The 20,412-nt window shown below is 44.5% G+C and overlaps 1 protein-coding gene across 2 annotated transcripts in view; it reads right to left on the bottom strand.

The window, feature by feature from the left end:
• Usp5 (ubiquitin specific protease 5) overlaps positions 1-20,412 on the bottom strand; it is a 55,864-nt gene that overhangs the window by 19,174 nt on the left and 16,278 nt on the right. The window contains exons 9-13 of one of the 2 annotated variants that reach the window (XM_075684769.1): positions 17,059-17,130; positions 12,939-13,017; positions 8,418-8,573; positions 7,162-7,284; positions 3,616-3,769 (exon numbers count right to left, since the gene is read on the bottom strand). In XM_075684769.1, coding sequence (XP_075540884.1) covers positions 3,616-3,769; positions 7,162-7,284; positions 8,418-8,573; positions 12,939-13,017; positions 17,059-17,130 — 584 coding nt within the window. The remainder of the gene's footprint in view (positions 1-3,615; positions 3,770-7,161; positions 7,285-8,417; positions 8,574-12,938; positions 13,018-17,058; positions 17,131-20,412) is intronic. The other variant, XM_075684770.1, reaches the window with a different exon arrangement.

Raw genomic sequence — 20,412 nt, 5'->3', positions numbered from 1 at the left:
TAACTCACAATATCGCCGCAAGCCTACATAGCACATTTTAAGCAATCATTATAGTGCGTTATATTGATGTTGGGTGCGTCATCTGAAGCGCACAAAATTGCCGCATCATGACGATGATATCGATGCCACAAAACAAGCTTTCTCGGGGGCATTGCAGGGCCCTTTGAACACATCATAGCACACCTCCACCCTGTTTCCACTGTTCATGTTTGTGGAACGCAGCACACAGAAGTATGTTGTGTGGGACAACACACACACCAAGCCACAGTATGTCAGAACTGTGATAATTACAAGCTCATTAGTGTACTTAGTGCAATAACAATAACAATCTCTTTGGACTTATAGCACTAACATTGGCAGCAGGACAGTATCTGGGTACAGTCGAACCTACTTATAACAATACCAGTTTTAACAATACAGTTAAACCTCGATATAACGACCTTCAATATAACGACATTATTGACATAACTAAGTGTTTAGCTTTTGTAACCTCTTGTCCACAGAACACCATGTAATTTGAACTTCAATATAATGAAGTGTGCTCGTGCACAATTTCAATATAGCGAAATTTCACTTCCACAGCAAGGGAATGCCGAGACAATAAATGGAAACTTCTGTGGATACAGATGGTCAAATAACTGAGTTACAAGCGGCTGCTTGCAAACACACCCCTCTAATTGCGTGCAGCGTGACAAGAGCAACCACTGAAGTGAAACCGCATGATGTTCTATGTTCCTTATAAAGGCCGAGTACGCTAAGATCCTATCACACCCCGCTCACTTTATGCTTTAGGTGCGAGTGAAAGTGTGCAAGGGTGAAAAAGAAAGATGATGGCTTCACGCACAAATGCTGCCTCCCTACGCAAGCAAAAGGAAAGAGGGGAGGAGAGCAAGCTCACGATAACACAATCAAGCGCACACAAGGGGCAGGAGGGGGGGGGGGGGGCAGGAGGAGGCACAGCCGATGTGGCCAGCACTACTATATCAAAGCAAAAATATTGTTATTTCTGCATAACTCTGTGACCTGGTCAACTTGTGGTTTGTCAGGCAAAGTCTGAATTATCGAACAGCGCACAGTAAGTTGTCCAAAATTTCTGTCATCCTAATACATTAAGCCAATGGCAGCGCATGCCCAGCCGCACACCCTGCTTTAGAGGTAATCTGCCACGTACAAAGAGTGGGCGTGCCTAGATGGCATGCCATGATGTAAGCTGTATTCCCAAGCGTTCAGTATTGAAGGTTGCATAATCTCGAGTTTTGGTGACTCGGTAAAGCGAGAGACAGATGAAGCAGCCCCCTGCTGCCGGTGCTTTTCATGATAGCGTCATCCCACTGTGGGCGACATCAGCCGTGGGGGCAGAGGGCACGCGAAAGCGCGGCTGGCTTCGCTTAATTTGTACCGCCTATGTGAAGATATCATCAACGTGGCATGAAACTATCATTCGTCGCCGACTCCCAAATTGATCAAAATGAATTGTTTTCTCATTCAAATTTGCTTTTTTGATTGCCCGACAATTCGGAAAATTCTGCGGCCCCTTTCCACGTAAGAAAAATTTATCTGCAACTGTACTTGTTTGTATAACAGGTCAAATTTTAATACCACGAAATTTCGACATAACGAAGCAAATTGTCCATTTTACCCACTTTGTTACATCGAGATTTAACTGTATATCGGTTATAACGATGACAAGCTGCTGCACCATTAACTTCTGTATGTTTTCTGTGATGAAAAAAAACCGCTTACTACAACGCCCCCATGCCGCATTATTGGTTATAATGAAACCTGGCTGCTAGGTGCCCGTAGCAAAAGGTGATGAAATGCAAAATCCTTGAAAAGAAAAAAGTAAAAGAAATTCGAGACACCGCACGATCGCCCGATACCCCAATGGCTGCCGCGCGCTCATTTTGCAGCCTTCCCCACCTAGCCAACCTCACACGCCTCTCTCCCGTCGCCCTTCCACCCCTCTGAAATATGAATAGACAGCGCCAATTACGCTGCGTTGCTCCCAGATTGCTCGCTGGCCCGGTTGGTTCTTTATTCTATGCTGGCCTCTCATTCTGCGCAGTTCTGCCAATGGATTACATGCTCGTCTTTGTTGGTTGCGTCAAAGTCGATCCTGGTCACGTGGTTTCTCAACCTCGTTTGACTCACCACTGAAACGGAAGATGGCTGATCCACCCGCTGATCATTGGCAATGCACAACATTGCCGGTGAAAAGAAAGCGCACTGCTACAGACTTGGAAACTAAGCACTTCTAACGGATGAGGCTATTGTCATGAACATGCTTGCATTGGATAGTGATGGCGACAGTGAAGCGACGGCAGCGACGACGTGGCAGGGCAGCCTCAACGTTGTCCTCGCAGTAGGGCCTGCAGAAGATTCAGTCCCTCCAGGGCTTCATTTTCACGAGGGACCTTCCACTGCACTACATGGAGCACCTAGACACCTTGGAGAAGGATGTCAGCAATCTTCGTGTAACGCAAGTAAGGCTGACAGGCATGGGGTTTTCTCATACAAGCCAGTCAGAAGTATGTGGCGAGATGCTTGTGATAATCTCACCCCAGCGTTTCTTCTAGATTTCTCAAGCTGACAAGCTGCCACAGCAGCCTTCTCGCATTTTTTAAAAGGCCCCTTTCGGGGCCACCAAAGCGATGCTTCGACGGAGATCGCATGTTACTTGCCGCCAGTAATTCCTCTTTGCAGTTGTTATATAAGTGCCATTCTTGAACACCGACAGCCGCAGCTTGTTACACGCAATCGAAGAGTGAAGGATAGCAGAGTTACAACAGTTAAACAAGTGGACACAATCAGCAGCTGAACGTAGAGAGGTGGTGTGGAGGGGCACTGGCCTCCCTGCCGTTATAGTTTTCTCCCAACAGACAGTTTTAGTATAGCGTACGCTATTCCATTGCGTACGCTAAAAAATAGCGGGTCGTCACTGCGCATGCGCTGAACGCTAAACGAAATAGCGGGTATAGCGGGCGTACGCAACCCAAACGAGTTAGCGTTAGCGTTTTTGCGATGTTTGCGGAGCTTGCGGGAAACATGGCGGCGGTCCCGGCTGCCCACTTCGAATTGAATTTGGCGTTGCTTTTGTAAAATGCACTTCGTTCGTAGCAAATGACTGTGTAAACGGCTTTCGCTTAGTCTCAGGCCGCTTCGACAACAGAGTATTATGGATAACCTCGTGGTATTTTCGAGATCGCTTCTCGTTTCGAACGAGTCGAAGCCTAACGAAAGAAACGTTCGAGATGTCAGCGCCACCTGTCGCTAAAGGCTCGAAATAGCCGCAACGACGGCATATGGCTTCTGAGATCCGAAGATATCGCCGACCAACTAAAATTGTAGAAAACGTGCGCTGCTTAGCGTACGCTATATTATAGCGTATAGCGTACGCTATAGTTGCGGACGCTAAACTAAAACTGTCTAATAACTCTGCCATCCCCCTATTTGATTTTCTTCATGCATCCCAGTTATAACAATTATCAGTTTAACACTGGTTACAACAATGAAATTCTTGTGGCACATGGATATTGTTATAAGTGGGTTCGACTGTATTACATTTTACTGCTTATCTACAACGAACAGGAGTGCAATGAAAAGACTGCAACTCACGCTTATTGGTGGCAGACTCAAGTGGCACCGGCAGTGGGAGCAGCCAGTCTGTGCGCTTAGTGTAGCGCACCTTTCCTGATTCTGTGCACTGGATGCGCTCTTCCACCTCGAACTTGAGACAGTCTGCAGGATTCATCTCATTTCGGCTGTTCCTCTGCAAAATGTGCGCTTATCAATAATGGCTGCTACCCACTAACTGCTGTTCAGAGACAGGATTACCACAAGGCAACTGTGCCACACTGTGGCGACGGTGAAGTACATAAGTAACAAAAGCCTGTTTCTAAAAATTTATCATTTTATTGGGCAACTTGTGCCTGGAAGACAAAACACTTAAAGCACAATGACACCAGCAGGCACAAACGCCTCATCATCGAATCCTGTCTGTAAGGGTCAAGTGAGCTGGCTATTTATGCGTGACTCATCATACATTCCAGAGCAATAGCTGGTGCTCACACCTGTTCAACAATGTGCATCGCTATTCGTGTTGTGGGTGCAATTTGATTAGATCGCTACAGAATCAGCCGCAACAGTCAGGAAAATTCAGATACACGTAGGCGCGTCCTGCGTGGAGCAACAACTTTGTAACAGTAGATAAGACAGCGAGTAAGAGTCATCAGAAAAAGATAAACAATGTATGTGTATCAACTGATAAACTCGCATTAAGGTAGAATGCTTTTAGATGATTACATCTTTTGAACAAATTGCAAAGTCACTTCTCGTTAATTTCTTAGATGAAACCTATATGTGTGCAAACCTTGACTGAACAAAAATAACAAAATTCTCACTACTACATAAGTCAATATATACATAAAGCAGGTGTTCCTTAACATAACTTGTCAGCCTTTTCACCATAATAGCTGCAATTCCTTGGAACTCATAAATAAGGTAATCCATATCATCATTCAGTTCAAATGATGGGCAGTCAAGGAATTTGGCACCTTGAACCAAAAATTGACATGAAGAATGCCACAACAAGAAGTTGAGTAGAAAGCAGAAAAATTTTGCAAGTAACGTCAGGTATTTATGGTTGCTGAAACCCCTGGCTGCGAGCAGGTGGTCCAACAAAACTCGCAAGAGCATCACAGAAAACAGTGGTGATTTTGTCACTGCCATTACAGCTAGCTTTTTTACCACAAACAGCATGCATAAACGGTAGTCGTGTAATAGTGATAGAGTGCCACAAGATCTTAATAGAAGTGGCAAGAACTCTACACTATATCAATAAATCAGCTAGATCTTATCAGTGTTATCACACATTGCCATAACAAGGTGAATATATTGCCATACAACTAATTCATAATAACAAGTCACTCCCATACCTGTTCTAAACAAGAGCACTACCCTGCAATCACAGTACAGTCGCGACCGATACTGTAATTCAGATTCAACCGGAACTGCCTAAAACTCAGAATAATTCAGATTTCAAAATATTGGATTCACAAGAACACATGCAACTTTATCCCACAAGTGGCCAACGAAGCAAGTCAATGCATTGCTATGTGCACATACACTTGCTTGTGATTTGGTAAATCCATATCGCTACAGATAAATGAAATTATTGTCAGTGCATGCACCAATTCTCTGCCCTATGGCAACTTGGCACCAGGTTTGAGCATTGCAAACAAACAAGCGTGGCGCATAGATCACGATAGCAATTGTGTCTGCAAAGCATGAAATCGCTGCGTGACACAAAAACTGTTGAAATTTCAAACAGAAGGCAACGCACCCTTCCTCTCTTGGGAGCCTTGCTTTGAGCAAGAGTGTTAATTAAGGCTGCACACACAAATGCCTCGACGCAAGATGCACTGAATGCAACATCATCAACCATGGCATGCGACTTCATTTAATCATCCAATGCATAACGCACAATGCCGCCATTGGAAGTGCGCAGCCAAACAAAGAAAGAAAGATGAGGAAAACAAGGGAGGCAGATGACATCACATTAACGTTATGCGGCTCCAGCATGGGGGAAAGCACGGAAGGAATGTCACTTGCAGACGCAAGGCAAAGGGGCAGAGTGTGGTGGCAGCCACGCTCACCTCCTAGAGGTATGGTAAAAGGTAACATCTCCTCCAATAATGAACCAATTCAAAAAATTTTGGCAATACGCTCCTTAGACAGTATTTTGCACCTTACAGTGTATAACCAAAATTTGCAATGGTGCCTGGTAAGAGGATTTTTAAGAGGAAAGGAAGCTTTAGCTCGAGGGCTCCTATCTAAATACGTTGGAATGCAAAAACAGTTTTTCTTTGCAACGACCACACCTGAATTTGATGAGGTTTGTTGCATTTAAAAGAAAAAGTTAAAGTCTAGTGACTGCAGGAAGCAATGTAGGCCATGAATATATTTACAAATATTGTTGAAACTTGCAAAATCGAAGAAAAACCCATGTATCACGTTTACAACTCTGCACCCATCAATAAAAGACTATATCAATTTTGTAAACTGCATATCACAATTCTATAAACTGACATCAAATGCAGAAAAGGTTTATGCATCATGTAATATACACCATGTACACAATAAGCTGGTATAGTTTATGTGGATACGAAATGCATTATGTTCAATGGCGGCTGAGTCGGGGCTTTGAATTTAGTACTTTTAGAACGAAACTACTGTGTAAGCGAGTACGATTTAACGAGGTTTTACTGTACCTGGCGGAACAACAGTCCAATATTTTTTGGTTTTGGAGACAAATTTAGTTCTTATATCTATTTGCAGGTCAATTTTACTTCATTAGAACGAGGTTCCAAATACATGTCTCTATAGGGATTTCAAGAGGAATCTCCTATAGCACTTCATTATATGCCTTAATTCGTTCAATCTCATTTCATTATAGTGAGGTTCAAGTATAGGGAAATCGCAGATGACCCTGAGTTAAGGCTTCCTCTACAAAGGTCGACTGCACTCTGATAGTCAAGTGATTGCAAGTTTCTTTGCAAGAATCAATTTCCGGCAATTCCCCCACTTATTCGCTGCCCTCATTGGCACAGACATTGAGGGTGCAGCCGGCACCACTTGAAGCTGCTAGATGATTCTAAGCAACAAGAATTGCAACAAGAATTAATAATAGCAATCAAACAAGTCTCCCAGGACCATGTCCCTAAATAACATGTAAAAAAGAAAAAGCAAACACACATAATGTGCTTCATCAATCACACATATACAGCCTTTGAAAGTTAGCAGCTTAGCGACTACTAGATTGAGTAGGCTTCATTAGTTTCAGTTTCGAGAAGGCACGGGCGATGTGGCCAGCACTATATCAAAGCAAAAATATTGTTATTTCTGCATAATTCTGTGACCTGGTCAACTCGTGGTTTGTCAGGCAAAGTCTGAATTATCAAACAGCGCACTGTAAGTTGTCCAAAATTTCTGTCATCCTAATACATTAAGCCAATGGCAGTGCCTTAAAGCTGTCCAAATAATCGAGAATGTCCGAATCATCAGTTGGAAACTGTAGTATCACAAGCCCAACTTTTTGTATGAGCCAGCCATAGCAGCAAAGAGCTAGGTATGCTAAAAATGCAACAGCAACAAATGACTCACTTCAACCAGCTCAAGGAAGTACGAGAAGAATTCCTGTGCATCCTGCTGTCGCTTAGTTGAGAACTCCGGGTGGTTTCTGCCAACCAGGGTCTTGAACATGAGTGGCTTGATACCTTCCTGTTCCTAAAACAGGCAAGAAAAAAATAGGGGCAGGGACCACATGCCACTAATAAATCCAGGTATCCTACCAGAGCTCTCAACTAAACACCTGTTTGCAAGAAAACAACATTTTTGATAGTCAGTTTAGCCGGAACAGCAATGCGCAATGCACCAAATTAGCTCGGTCTTTCACAACTTGCTCGTTTCACAGTTCTTACATTCAGGCATTGCAGGACGCTCAGTTTGATTTCGCACTCCTGAAAACTGCTTCTTGTAGACACACAAACACTGTCCAGTCAGTATGACGGTAAAATGGGAAAGAATCCCACACATCACCTTCACATTTCACTTTGTCAGCTCAAAGCAAGGACTACACCTCACTTTCTGCAGATGGTTCGAACTTTGTGCAGACACACGACAGGATTCTTGCTCAGCAGCTGCGCATAAACTAGCAAGGCCATGTGCCCCTGGGGAGAGCAGACTGAATGCTGTGCCAAAGATGCAGTGGCGTAGCAACAGGGGGGGCCGGGGGGCCGTGGGCCCCGGGTGCAAGGGGCCAGGGGGGGGGGGGGGGTTATATACATCTGAAGACACACCTCTTTCCGCCTGCTACACCTGAAGAGGGGGGAGGTGACAGAAGACCTATGAGCCCCGGGTGCAAGACGACCTAGCTACGCCATTGCAAAGATGTCTAACAATGCAAAGTTAGGCAGCAGTGTTACAGTCCATAAAGGCAGCCTCCATAAACTGTAAATAAAACCCTTCTCACACAAGCCAATCTGTGACACTAAAAGCAGATGTCAGTTAAGTAACCTCTGTAAAACTAACTGCAACTGGTAAAATAAGCCAAAACCGCTGAACTTCGCACATAATGCGTGCTGTGGCAGAACTGTGATGCTCTAAATGCAGGCAAGCATATAGAGCTAAACGCTTTCACAGCGCTAACTTGAAAAATACAAAACAAAAAAAGCATTGCTGGTGAACGAGCTTATGCAGCCGAAAGCATGCAATTGGCACTTGGGTCCAAGCTCCAAGACCCAAACGTGTGTCGTCAACGAGCCAACCACTAGGCTGTTGACACAAGGCCTCACATGGCTCTCGCAAGTGCCTGTCACCGACGAGTCGACGCACAGCAGAGTGCGGATCATCTCGCTCACCTTACTTTTTCGGCTGGTAGCAGCAGCCAAGAAAGCAGCCAGACGAAAGCAATAGCGTGTCGTAGCAGTTAGGTGCAAGCTTCCCGAAATACCTTCAGACGTGTCAACATAGTCATCCTCTGAGGCGATGCCACCAAAGCGGTTCCAAGGAAGAAGCTGCACCCAGGCGAAAGTGCACCAAAGTGGCTAGGCTTAAAAATTCCCACCAGAAACCCAAGCACAGAGAATCTTCTGCAAGCTTTGAAAGCTCCACAAGAGGCGCAGCGCACAGAGCAAAGACACATGGTCAAAGGTCAACGTACACTACAGCACAGGTCCTTGTCATGTTCTACAACATTTCCACATGCTACCACTTGCCATTTGGTTTGCTAGCATGGCAAAATGGTCAATTTTTCTTGATTGTAATACATAAGTTTAACATAGCCTATCACAAATGCAAAGCTGCGAAGCCCTATTATACAGCATAGACCACTTTTAACGTAAGCCACCGAAGTCGCGAATATCTGCACTGTAAGTGGTACCACACTACAGTCAAATTCCGCGGTAATGAAATCCCAAGGCAACGAAAATTCTCACCGCAATGAAATATTTTCGGATCCCTGGCGAACACCCATAGGAGTCAATGCATTTCCTATCTCGCAACAACGAAGCTTTTTTCTACAGCAATCCCTCATTAGCAAAATTTTCTGAAACGACAGTCCGCAAATAATCTACTCACGTAACACTAATTGTGTCCAGAAACTGCCCAAATGCATTCATTGTGCACTTAAATTGCATGAGCTACCACCAAAGCACACTTGCGTGGCCGCCGCCATTATTGTTTACAATAAAAAAAGAGCCTCGCGACACCTCGTGACAGGCGACAGCAGTGATGAAGATGGTGGTCGTTCGCCCGTTGCAGCAGGTGACTGCGCAGTGTCCGGGCCAAAAATACAATTATTAGTATTTAAATTATACAAATAAAAAAAAAAGACGAACCGTAGGTGACCTCGCAGTGAGCACATTTTATTTAATCCTGTGTGCCATCACTGCACGTGCTAAATGCGAAGCAAAATGCCTGCGTGGCACCGTGGCAGCCAAATCAACATCTACGTACTACACATGAAGGCTCGGATAACCCGGATGACGCTTTATCAGTGGGCTTTGTGTATACCGCCGCACATGGTCGTGTGCTCAGTGTCGTCGGTGCTAGAGCGCGTCAACTGTGTGTCTGTGTGCCAATCGGACCATCTGCTTTGCCAGCCTGCTAAGATGCCGCCTCCAGCCAAGGAGAGGAAATTTATGACACTGCAGGATAAGGCTGCAATTATTGCCCAAGCTGAAAAGGACAGGAAGAAAATGGATATCGCCGAAGAATTTGGAATTCTGTGCAGTTCAATATCCACGATTCTGAAAAACAAGGCCTCCATTCTCGGCGCACTCGGAAATGGTGCGAGTGCAAAGAACAAAACGGTGAGCACTGCGGCATTTCCAGACTTAGAGAAAGCAGTGTTCACATGGTTTTCTGAAAAGTGTGCCAACAAAGTGCCGTTGTCCGGAAGAGTGCTTCAGCAGAAGGCGCTGAACTTCGCGAACATTCTCAGGCATGCTGATTTTAAGGCTAGCCCTGGCTGGTTGAGCCGTTTCAAAGCCCGCCGCAACATAGTGGCCAAAGTCATTTCTGGGGAGGCAGCAGCCGTCGACGCTGTAACAACGTTGTCGTGGCTGCTGACCAACAAAAAAGTATTGGACCAGTACAAGCCCTCAGACATTTAAAACGCAGATGAGACAGCCTTATTCTACGAGATGCTGCCATCGAAGACCCTGGACTTAAAAGGCCAGAAATGCCGCGGGGGGAAACACAGCAAGCGGCGTGTAACAATTTTGTTGTGCACTAACATGGACAGCACAGATAAACAGCCACTGCTTGTAATCGGCAGAAGCAAGAAGCTGCTTCAAGGGAAATTGCCGGCTGCTTCAAGCGATCAGCCAGCAATTACCGCGAACATGTACAATAAGTTTGTATGTGCCAATAGTAACGGCAGTAGCTCATGTTGTGGACACAACAAACGCTCCGAAGTAAATTTGCGGAACATGGCTTAAATAGACAGTGTCGTGGAGTGAAAGTCACATGCGCATCTTCACTTTGCGCTGGCGCACGCTGCGACGGGAGAACACAAAATACACCTGCAGCCTTTAAGAAGTTTTCACTACCCTGCCCGCATCTGAAAAAATTTAACGCCCTTGCACTCTGTGAAGAAGGATAACCAGTGAAGGTGTATTGGGATGACTACATCGACAACTATATTGATTTATATGGTTATTGCTACATTGCTACACAGACAGGTAATGTGATTTTTGATGTCTTTATTTTGTCTCATTCGTTAGCACAGTGACCATAGCTTTGTGGTCACTGTAATACAGTTTAACCCAGCTATATTGAACTCACAACAAAACACCTATCAGTTCAATATAGCGCATAATTTGATATAAGTCTGCTAAATAATTGGATGTCATAAAAGCACATACCATACATAAAATCACTTTATTGACGAAACTAGCTTAGTTTCCCATGACATAGTCCTACATTTTCTTCTGCTTGGGCAATTTCGCTGCCTGCGACGTACGCACTTCTCCACATTGTCTAAGGAGTCAGAGCAGCTGAGGCTGCAACCTTCCGCATTCGCACAGAAGCACCAGACTAGTGCGAGCGCACCAACCACTTCAGAGGATGTGAGCAAAAGACCGTCGTTGCTTTCCTCATTGTGCCCACTTTCACTTGTGTTTGGCACGATGTCGGCAATGTGGTCTTTGTTTTCAGGCTCTCCCGTGGTCACGAAACCATCATCTGAACTCACGAACTCATCCACCATTGATTCGTCAACAGCTTCCAGAAATTCTGACAGCTCGCTCCAAACTTCGGCAACACCGGCAATGGCTTCGTCGCATTCATCAGAATTTACAGTCATCACCGAGCATGTGGAAGCCGGCATGGCTGAAGCAATTTCGGATGAGCTACTTGTACACGGCCATGCATACGCGTCGGGCACCACTGGCACCGGGTCGCAAGTTTGGCCGCTTTAGCCCTGATCTCCCCCTTATTCTTTAAGATCGTGCTGAGAGTGCTCCTCGGAATCTTGCACGATGCGGGGTCATCAGACTTCTCACCACATTCGATCTGATTTACGATTTCGAGCTTCACGGCGAAAGACAAATTCTGCTGCTCCATCACAGCAACACTGCGAGAAAAGGCCCACAAGGCGAATATACAATGAACCAGAAAAGCAGCGAGATAACTCGCACTTTCGCCATCTTGCACAACGAGGGCACAAGAGCCTCTGATTGGCTGTCTGAGCAAGCGCTGCAGGTGGGCCAGGATAATTTTTTGCAGGGGGGTGTTGACGGCTCGTGCACGGCAACACGGTCACAGTAGGGAGAGTGATTGGATGGAGCCTTGGTGGCGGGGAAACCCGGCAGCGCGAGGGAAAGCTAACTTCTGAGGGCACTTTTCCGCCACTTGACGTTCTATATATCGGGAGTCGCTGCCACTTTTGTTCGATGTAGGAGTGATTTTTGCTATATATACTCATTGTAACTATATTGTGTCCAGAAATTGTTCGATATATAGAATCATTCGATGTAAACGAGTGCGATATGGTTGGGTTTGACTGTACACCACAATCGGTTGTACGTACTGCTCTGTTAGACACGTTCTTGCCAACGGTTAGATCAATACACAACCGGTGACGCATGGTCGGCACATTGACGTACATGTAGCACTCAATTCCAAACTGTTCCAACAGGAAAGATACAATCTACTTGCCATCGGGGTGCACTAGGTCGACGTTAAAGTCGACATATGGTGGTTACACTATTGCGTTTCATTATACCTGTCAACGCTCCAACGGGAGCGAAGGAGCGTCGCCATCCCACGTTTTATATATGGACATGAACGTCAAGCGTCATAACATGGTCAATAAGATGATAACATTCAGAGCAACTGCCGCGACTAATAACATCACATGAAAATGGTAATGCACTTTATACATAGATAACATTCAGAGCGACTGGCGCGACTTGTTTTTGTCAATATCTCTGACACATTTTTTTTTCCAGATCCCAGCCACAGACAGCTTAAGCTCACTGTAAAAATCACTGAACAGCCAAAAAGCGCCAGTGAGCTCACATTCAGTGCAAAGTGCACACTGCTGACAAGTGGCTGGAGCAAAGGTTTTTTCCGTCACCTCGGCAACCTCCAGTGCCCAAGAAACCTGAAATCGGCACTCTTTCCTTAGCTAGTGCACTTCACTGAAAAGTGCCCTCTGTGGGATTTTTTGGCAGCAGCATTATAATCGGCATTTCATCTCACATAGCTGCACTATAGGCGTTATGGGTATACCTTGAGTTCTATGAGAGGGTAAACGGGAGTCAAAGACTGCATTACATCTGGTCCTCCACTATAATCGGTTACATTATAAGTGGTCAGTATTGTACTGTGGTACACTAGACAGGCAGTGTTCTGGCACTTTTTTGTTCGCTTACCTTTGGCTCAGACTGGTCAGTGCCTTCACAAGGCGGCTTAGAGTATTCACCCGAGAGAATACCAACTGCCAGCTTTGTCCTGAGGAGCAAAATCAAAGAAGGCATTACAGTGTGCCATGAACAGCCACATTATATGCAGGCACAGCTTCACAAACTGTATGAACCTCTATAAACTAAAGTATTAAACATCATTCTGTACATTTGCAGTTACGGAATACCACAAACATGTGGTATTACCTCCAGAAGCAGATAGAAAATGTTTACGAAGGACTTCTATGAAGAGCATTGTGCATTTGGCCTGCCTTAGATGCGATACATCACTGTACAATATTTATTTGCATTACTGTACAGTATTTCTTTGCACAATGAACACACTCGCATAATAATCGCACTCCATACTTTCTATTTGTGCGGTCTCGAGAATGAACAAACCTGCTGTAGTTTCCTGCTTCACTTGGTCTGGCTGATGATGGCACACGCCATCAAGAGCCACCTCCTTCCAGAAGATTAATGCTTTCCAGCGTGGTGCCAGTGCGACAGCCAATGAAAACGACACGTAGACAATTGTGTCATTAGAAGCGGGTAAACAGGTGAGCCATATGTTAGCCCTATTTTTCAAGTAAACCTTTCTTTGTCCACCTCTTCATGATATATCACGTCGTGGTCATTGTCAGCTATCTTGCCGAGTAAAAGCTGTTGCTATCAGAAGTATGTTCATTCTCGCGAAGTTTCATGTAACTCCGCACCGGACGCGTCGATGTTATGGCCAACAGCGATTATGGCGCTGTGCCAAGCTTCGCACAGTGACAGGAATGCTTTCAGCTATTTACTTTAGCATGTTTGGTGCCAGGTCAGATGGAATTTTGCATAAATAGCATCAGTGAAAGTTATCGCTCGAGAATTTCATCCCTGAATAAATGTTACCTTTGCTCTGCAAGGAAAGTCACCACAGCTAATGACCATTGTGGGATGGGTCCATCTGCGAAATCCTCTACATGTTTCTTACTGTGACGTGCCATTTTGTTTTTACACTGATTCCCACAGTGTGTTGAACAGGCACTTTTTTTTTTCTACTTCGAAGGCAACTTTCCCGCCGATTTCATGTCTGGTGCTGGCTTTTCTGCCTATCTTGCATTCTGACAGGGAAGATGGGCCTTATTTATTTCCACTTAGGCACAGCCACACTTGCAGAAAACTGCACATGGCAAGACATGCCAGCATGGGCACACTTGCAGACGTCTCTGTCGCCACGGGCACATAATAAACTCAGTCTCAGCTGGAATCACTGCTGTTGTGATCGGCAATGCTGAGAAAGGGTGGTAGTGCCTCCTGGCGTTTACCCACATGAATTAGTTGTCCACTTCTTATTGGTCTTCCCAATCGGTGGCAAGCAGCATGCAGCAATAGAAATCGCTCAGAAACCCATTCACTCTGCAACAGAAAAACGTTGCCCCTTGCCTGCTTTTGCAGTGCGCTTTCTGCCACTTACAGCATGCCACGCACATTTTTCACACTAACGTGTATGCATCTTTAAGCAGCCTGCAGCTTTAAGCTAAAGCCCAGGAATGCGTGGCAGAGCATGAGAACTGTGCTGCCAGAAGGCATTTCGCTGTTCATGAAGTCTGTGTGCAATAGTGGTAGAAGCAATACAACAAGTTACTCACTACTAGTAGACAATGGCGCACCTTCCAAGGGCCAAAGACAAGAAAGTTGCCACTGTTTGCAAGTAGTGGACATGTATATTTAGTGCAAATCTAAGTTATCTAATGCATTGTTTTAATCATTACAGTCATATTTGTCACTTATTGGTTTTTTGAAGAAGCCCCATAAAATTTACCACACATGTTAAACTCAACTCCCAGCATTGCTTCACTTTTTGGAATCAAAGTGCATTCATTACACAAGTAAGTATGATACACTTGGAAACAAGTCCATTTAGTGGAACTTTTTCAGGAAAAGGCAACAAGCAATACAGCATATACAAGGCTTTCTTTATATAGCACATTTCACAATATGTAAGCAGTTTCCAAAGCAAACCATCCCACACAATTATTGCCACCCCTTGTATACATCCATTGGTAAAGTGGAACCCCAATCATACGTGAATCAGGCACGTATCCGGGGAGGCCTCCCCACTCACCTGCGCCACCACTCCTCACACACATTCCTAAAGCACCGCCAAATCAACCTTGGGACTTCACAGCTATTTGGAGGTCAACATTTTGCTGCCATTTTCACTCCTTTTGGATGGCGGTAATTATTGGCATCTCCTGGGGTGTGAAGGCCAGTTTACTCATGGATTCGGTGCCCACGTGATTAACTCGAGAAGCAATGAGTTGACGCATCGCTGTTGCTTCGTTAGTTCAACCTTCTTTGTTTAGACTGATCCAGGGACCAGGAAAGGGATTCAGTTCGTAGTCAGCTGGTCTGTATGCTCGTGGAACGAGTTACGGCAGGACACTATGCCAGTTGTGTTTAACTTTTCCTTTTGCTTCATTATTTTCTCGAGCGAAGGCTCGCCGCAACGTTGGCATATCCTCGGAACCACATACGTGTGACATAGGTTATATAAGGTGGAAAATAAAATCATGCGATACAGCGTTCATGATCAAACCCTGTAATAACTGTCAAATCCATGAGCAATATAAATGTCACCCGTTACCTAGTCTGGTTTTTCCCTAATTGTAAAACGCTTTTCATGCAGAATTGGCAACTGGAAACCAGAGTCACAAGGAGTTGAGAAATTAAGCCAATCTACTAAGGGACAGAGCCAAGGCAACAGCCAAACTGGAAGGAAAAATGAAAATTAACAAATTTAACTGTTGCTTGTGAAATTACTTATGGATCAACATCTTTTTATTTAAAAAGGAAGTAGCGAAAACACCGTTTGAAGTGGAGAATGATTCAGTCTGTTTTGAATGACGCTTCTACCGTTATCAGTCTAGCCTCCTGACGTAGCCACTTCTCTGCTATGCTTACATGGGTGCTTCTCTAACCTTCCGCTGTGGGCGCAGTACGTCTAGAACCGCAGCGTCCTGCGCTCTACGCGGTTTTACAGGACTGGTAGCCACGCATTGTTACGCAACCTCCCAAATAACAATACGAGTTGGTTTTGGCACTTAACTTGGTACAGCGGTAAACAAGGGATCCAAAAGAACTGTGATTGTTCTGCAAATATATATTTCTCTGTATTTCTTCCAAAACCAATCCAAAAATATGCTACTAGAAATCTGTTTTACACTTTCGCTCGTCTACTTGTTCTAGGTAGTGTTCTTCCTGCGCTTCTTTCTTGCGTGAGTCCATTTGATGTGGTTCCTTGTTTGTCAAGCAAAGGAGAGGTCTATCTCACAGGCATATACCTGTCAGATAAACCTTATTTCATTTCTCTCTTACAGGTTTACACATTTTTATGGCAACCCTTAGGCATTATTCATATTTACACTAGTAAATATACTCCCCCCCCCCCCTTCACTTGCATAGAAAGGATACCTTGGGTTAGGTTGAAGGCGGGCAGTGGTCTAGCAAAGAGGGGAAACGGAAATGAACAATGAGAAGGCATCAAATGTGAGGACAGGATAGGAAGGAAAAAGAGACTACTACGGAACCCGGAAATAAGACTGAGCTTTCTTTATGTGAAGGGGTGCCTCCTCCTCTTAATGGACAGGAAGGCAGTGCGAGGGAGTTGCTGGAGGCTGGCAGCACTTCTCATGGATCCACCATGGTTTGCTGTTTCGCACAGATCATCGTACGAGACAGAATGTACATCTGAATGTACAATCTTGCATCATATAATCGAGGTTTTCATGGCACTGCCGGGACTGCACTAACTTGTCGTAAAATCCAGGGCATTGCAAAATCTTAGGATGCATAACTGGCACTCCATTGTATGACACAATTTCTCTGTGAATGACATTAAAAGTTACACCCAAAATTTGTTTCATGAAATCTTATAAACGAAATGATAGCTATTCTAAGGAAGTACCATTTACGAACAAAATATTCTCAAAATACACCCATAAGCAATGCCTCTGTCTAAGAAAGGAGGCAGCAAATGCATTAGTAGCTGCCAAATGACAAAGAAGACAACATGCTAGAAGATGAACCTAATAAAACTACTCACATTTGAACTGTAAAATTCTCAGCAGGGTCCGAAGAGGCAGTGTCGAATGTCCGATTTGCATCGTCATAGTACCTAAAATCATAGACAATAAAACATAGTATGCAGCCATGCAGCCAAGAATGTTTTATTAATTACGTACAAGCATTAAGATTTTATGCTTCAGCTCAGGAACATTATGTTCTATCAGGAACATACCACTATTTCACTATCACTTTAAAACCTGTTGCTGGGTTATTCAACACAAGGTGTATTGTCCCAATATGTGTACATCGCGATAAAGAATTAGGATGCCTATGTTAACATAATTTGTTTTCTTATTTGTAATCTGATCGAATTTGTTTTGTCTTACCCCTTATGGTAACAAAGGGCATTGCAACAGCTAAAAACCCAAGTGTAACATGAGAAGTAACTTTAGACCCAGGGGAAGAAGTTTTTATCTGCATATATTACGTACTACAACAAACACCTACCATACTTCAATAATGAATTTTATTAACCCTTTATGAACGAGTGTTGCATACGTGCATTAAAAAAACATTTCTTATCCATGAAGAGTTGTTTTTAGTGCAGAATTTTTGGGCTAAAGTCATCAGATGAACAGTGAATCATAGACAGCAAGCATTCACACTTTGGGCTATGGTTGCGATGACTGACGCAGGTACGTTCATTAATGTCCAGACCCAGCATCTTCTACCGCTACTATCCGACCCAGGAACAGCAACTAGGCATATGACCCGCACCCCTTGCTGGTACAGTCAGGAGCCTATGCAAGAATGGATCACCATAAGAGGAAGCGGAGTGCGCTGCTGGCTGGCATGATAAAAGTCATCAACAACCTCACCTCGTTGATCTCATCTACATCGACAACTGTTGGTGAGCTGCAAGACAGCTTACCATAGACGTTTTACTAATGAAAGAACCAGCTCTACGAGAATTAGATAGCACAATTGAACAATTGGTAGAAGTCGAGTAATTTGTATAGAAGCTAAAAAGCGTGGACAGCTACCAAATATCTTGTATGTTTGGCAAAGTCTAACGTTATCAGACACATGAGCACATGAACGTGACATTAATGCACACATGAACACACATGAACGAGCCAGCTTTGTTGGTTTGCAATAATGCAGCTAAGTCATCAATGACGTGGGAATGCATCTGTGTAAATGGACAACAAATTCCACAAGTATACAACAACTCAGTGAAGAAAGAGAAACAGACATTAACGACAATATTTGGTTAACAGTTCCCAAAACCAAGAAAATACTAGAAGTTCTGTGTTTACCGGAAGATGATATATACAGGTTTGACAGCTCCGAAATTATGCAATTCGTGGCATCCCTGGCAACAACAGAAAGGAATGTATTAAAGACAGCAGCTCAGATTTATGACCTATACGACTTTCTTTCTTCGTTCATAATGAAAGCAAAATTAATTTAACAACAGTTGTGGAAGAAAGAGCTGCATTGGGAGGACCATCTTCCAGCTGAAATTGGCGACTCTTGGGCAAGATGGTGCAATAATCTTCATCTTCTGAATGTGATGCGTGTCCCACGTATAATCACTACTGCAGAACTGTCGCACAAACCAACCTTCTATGTTTTTTCAGATGCTAGCACATTGGCATACGGAGCTGCAGTTTATGCACGAACAGAGGCAGAGAATTCAGGAGTAATAACAAGTCTGGTGATCACGAAATCAAGAGTGGCACTGCTGAAAGAGTTAACGCTTCCGCGATTAGAGCTGTTGGGAGCTCTGACAGCAGCACGAATCATGCAGACTGTGCATAGAGGCTCATCAACACACTACGAAACGCAGTTGTGGTCTGACTCAACAGCTGTTCTTGGGTGGATTAACTCAGACTCTGATAAACGAAATCTTTCGTATCAAACAGGGTAAAGGCAATACAATACGCATGGCAAGTGTCAAACTGGCCTACGTCGTCGTTGGCTACAGCCGGCTGCCGCCCTGCCTGGCTGCCGGCTGTCCAGATAGCGGATCCTGCGCCGTTTCACGCTGAAAGTGAATGGCTATGCCTCCGGTGATGTCACTCCTGCCGTCACTGCAACCAGCGCCGCCAAACAGTACTAAAGGAGCAAGCCGATATCAAGGCCTTGGGATTTGCGGCCACGCGTGGCAAGGGTCAAACTGACCTACATCTTCATTATAGGTATGCATCTCTGCATCAGTTAGGATTTTGGCTGTGAATACTAGTGGCTGCTCATCCCCGTTTTGAATCTCTGAGTGTTGTTCCTGCGGCCTGTGTCATGGGTACCGATGTCAGTACATACCGAGCTCGCATTGGTACCTTTGTTGCGTGCCACCCCTGTGTCGGCATGAGATTCGAACCTATGAGTATATCTTCCGAGTCGTTACGAGTTTCTTTGCCAAGATCGTCTCTTGTGCTTGCCGCTATGGGCTTCGCCCTACTTTTGCTTTGTGCTGGAGATGTCGAGGCTAATCCTGGCCCAAGGAGCTAAAAGCTCGTAAGCTTGACAGAGGTCCTGCCCCCTTTATCAACTTCTGCGATCTGCGATGTGAACAAAGTGCGTCCAGTGCCAGTAGCTTCGTATGTGCTGTGCTTTCAATGTTTAGTTCGCATTCAAGTGAGAGACACGATGAAGGTCAACTCGCTCGGTGCTGCTGCTGCACTTATGTTAATTTGCTATTGCAATCGATGCTTCGCCTTTTGGGCGAAACTGCAACTTTTTTTTTGTTTTTTACTTTGGACATTCGTCACTCGCTCTGCAATGAAGTTGTTAGACATCGCAACGAAAGTTTCGGAAGCGAGGCGTCTCGAATATTAAGTACTTTGGATAAAAAGGATGTTTTTTGGTCAGATTATCAGGCGTCCGTTGTAACAAGAGTCGACTGTATTACATTTTCAAAATTGGTGAAGTGTTGTGTTGGCACACATCTCTAGCAATGGAGCTTCAGCACATAGCAAAGAAGCTGGTGAGAGTTGCAAATCCACAGAACAAATGGCAGAAGCACATTCCCAAGATCCTTGTAACTGCTGTCACAAGTAAAAAGACACCAGATTTGAACAAGTTAACTACCCTATTTGCCTAATTATAACACGCACGAAACTTTTGCAGGCTTAAATAAGAAAATGTACACGAATGTAAGATGCAGCTGGTCATAACATGCACCTGAATGAAACACACCCAATTTAAGAATAAAAATATAGCATGTCCCCATGTTGGCGATCAGAAAAAACAAGATGTGCAGAATTTACCTTCACCTGCCATAGTGCCTTCGGCGGTGCTTTGCTAAGCCTGAGGGCACGGTATCAAATCCCAGCCCTCAATGGTGGGGAAATGAAAAAAAAAAAGTGTACCGTGCATTAGGTGCATG

This window comes from Dermacentor variabilis, chromosome 3 (assembly GCF_050947875.1).
Source record: "Dermacentor variabilis isolate Ectoservices chromosome 3, ASM5094787v1, whole genome shotgun sequence".
Taxonomy (NCBI): Eukaryota; Metazoa; Arthropoda; class Arachnida; order Ixodida; family Ixodidae; genus Dermacentor; species Dermacentor variabilis.
The sequence above is the reverse complement of the archived record's forward strand: the minus strand, read 5'-3'. Positions and strand labels throughout refer to the sequence as shown.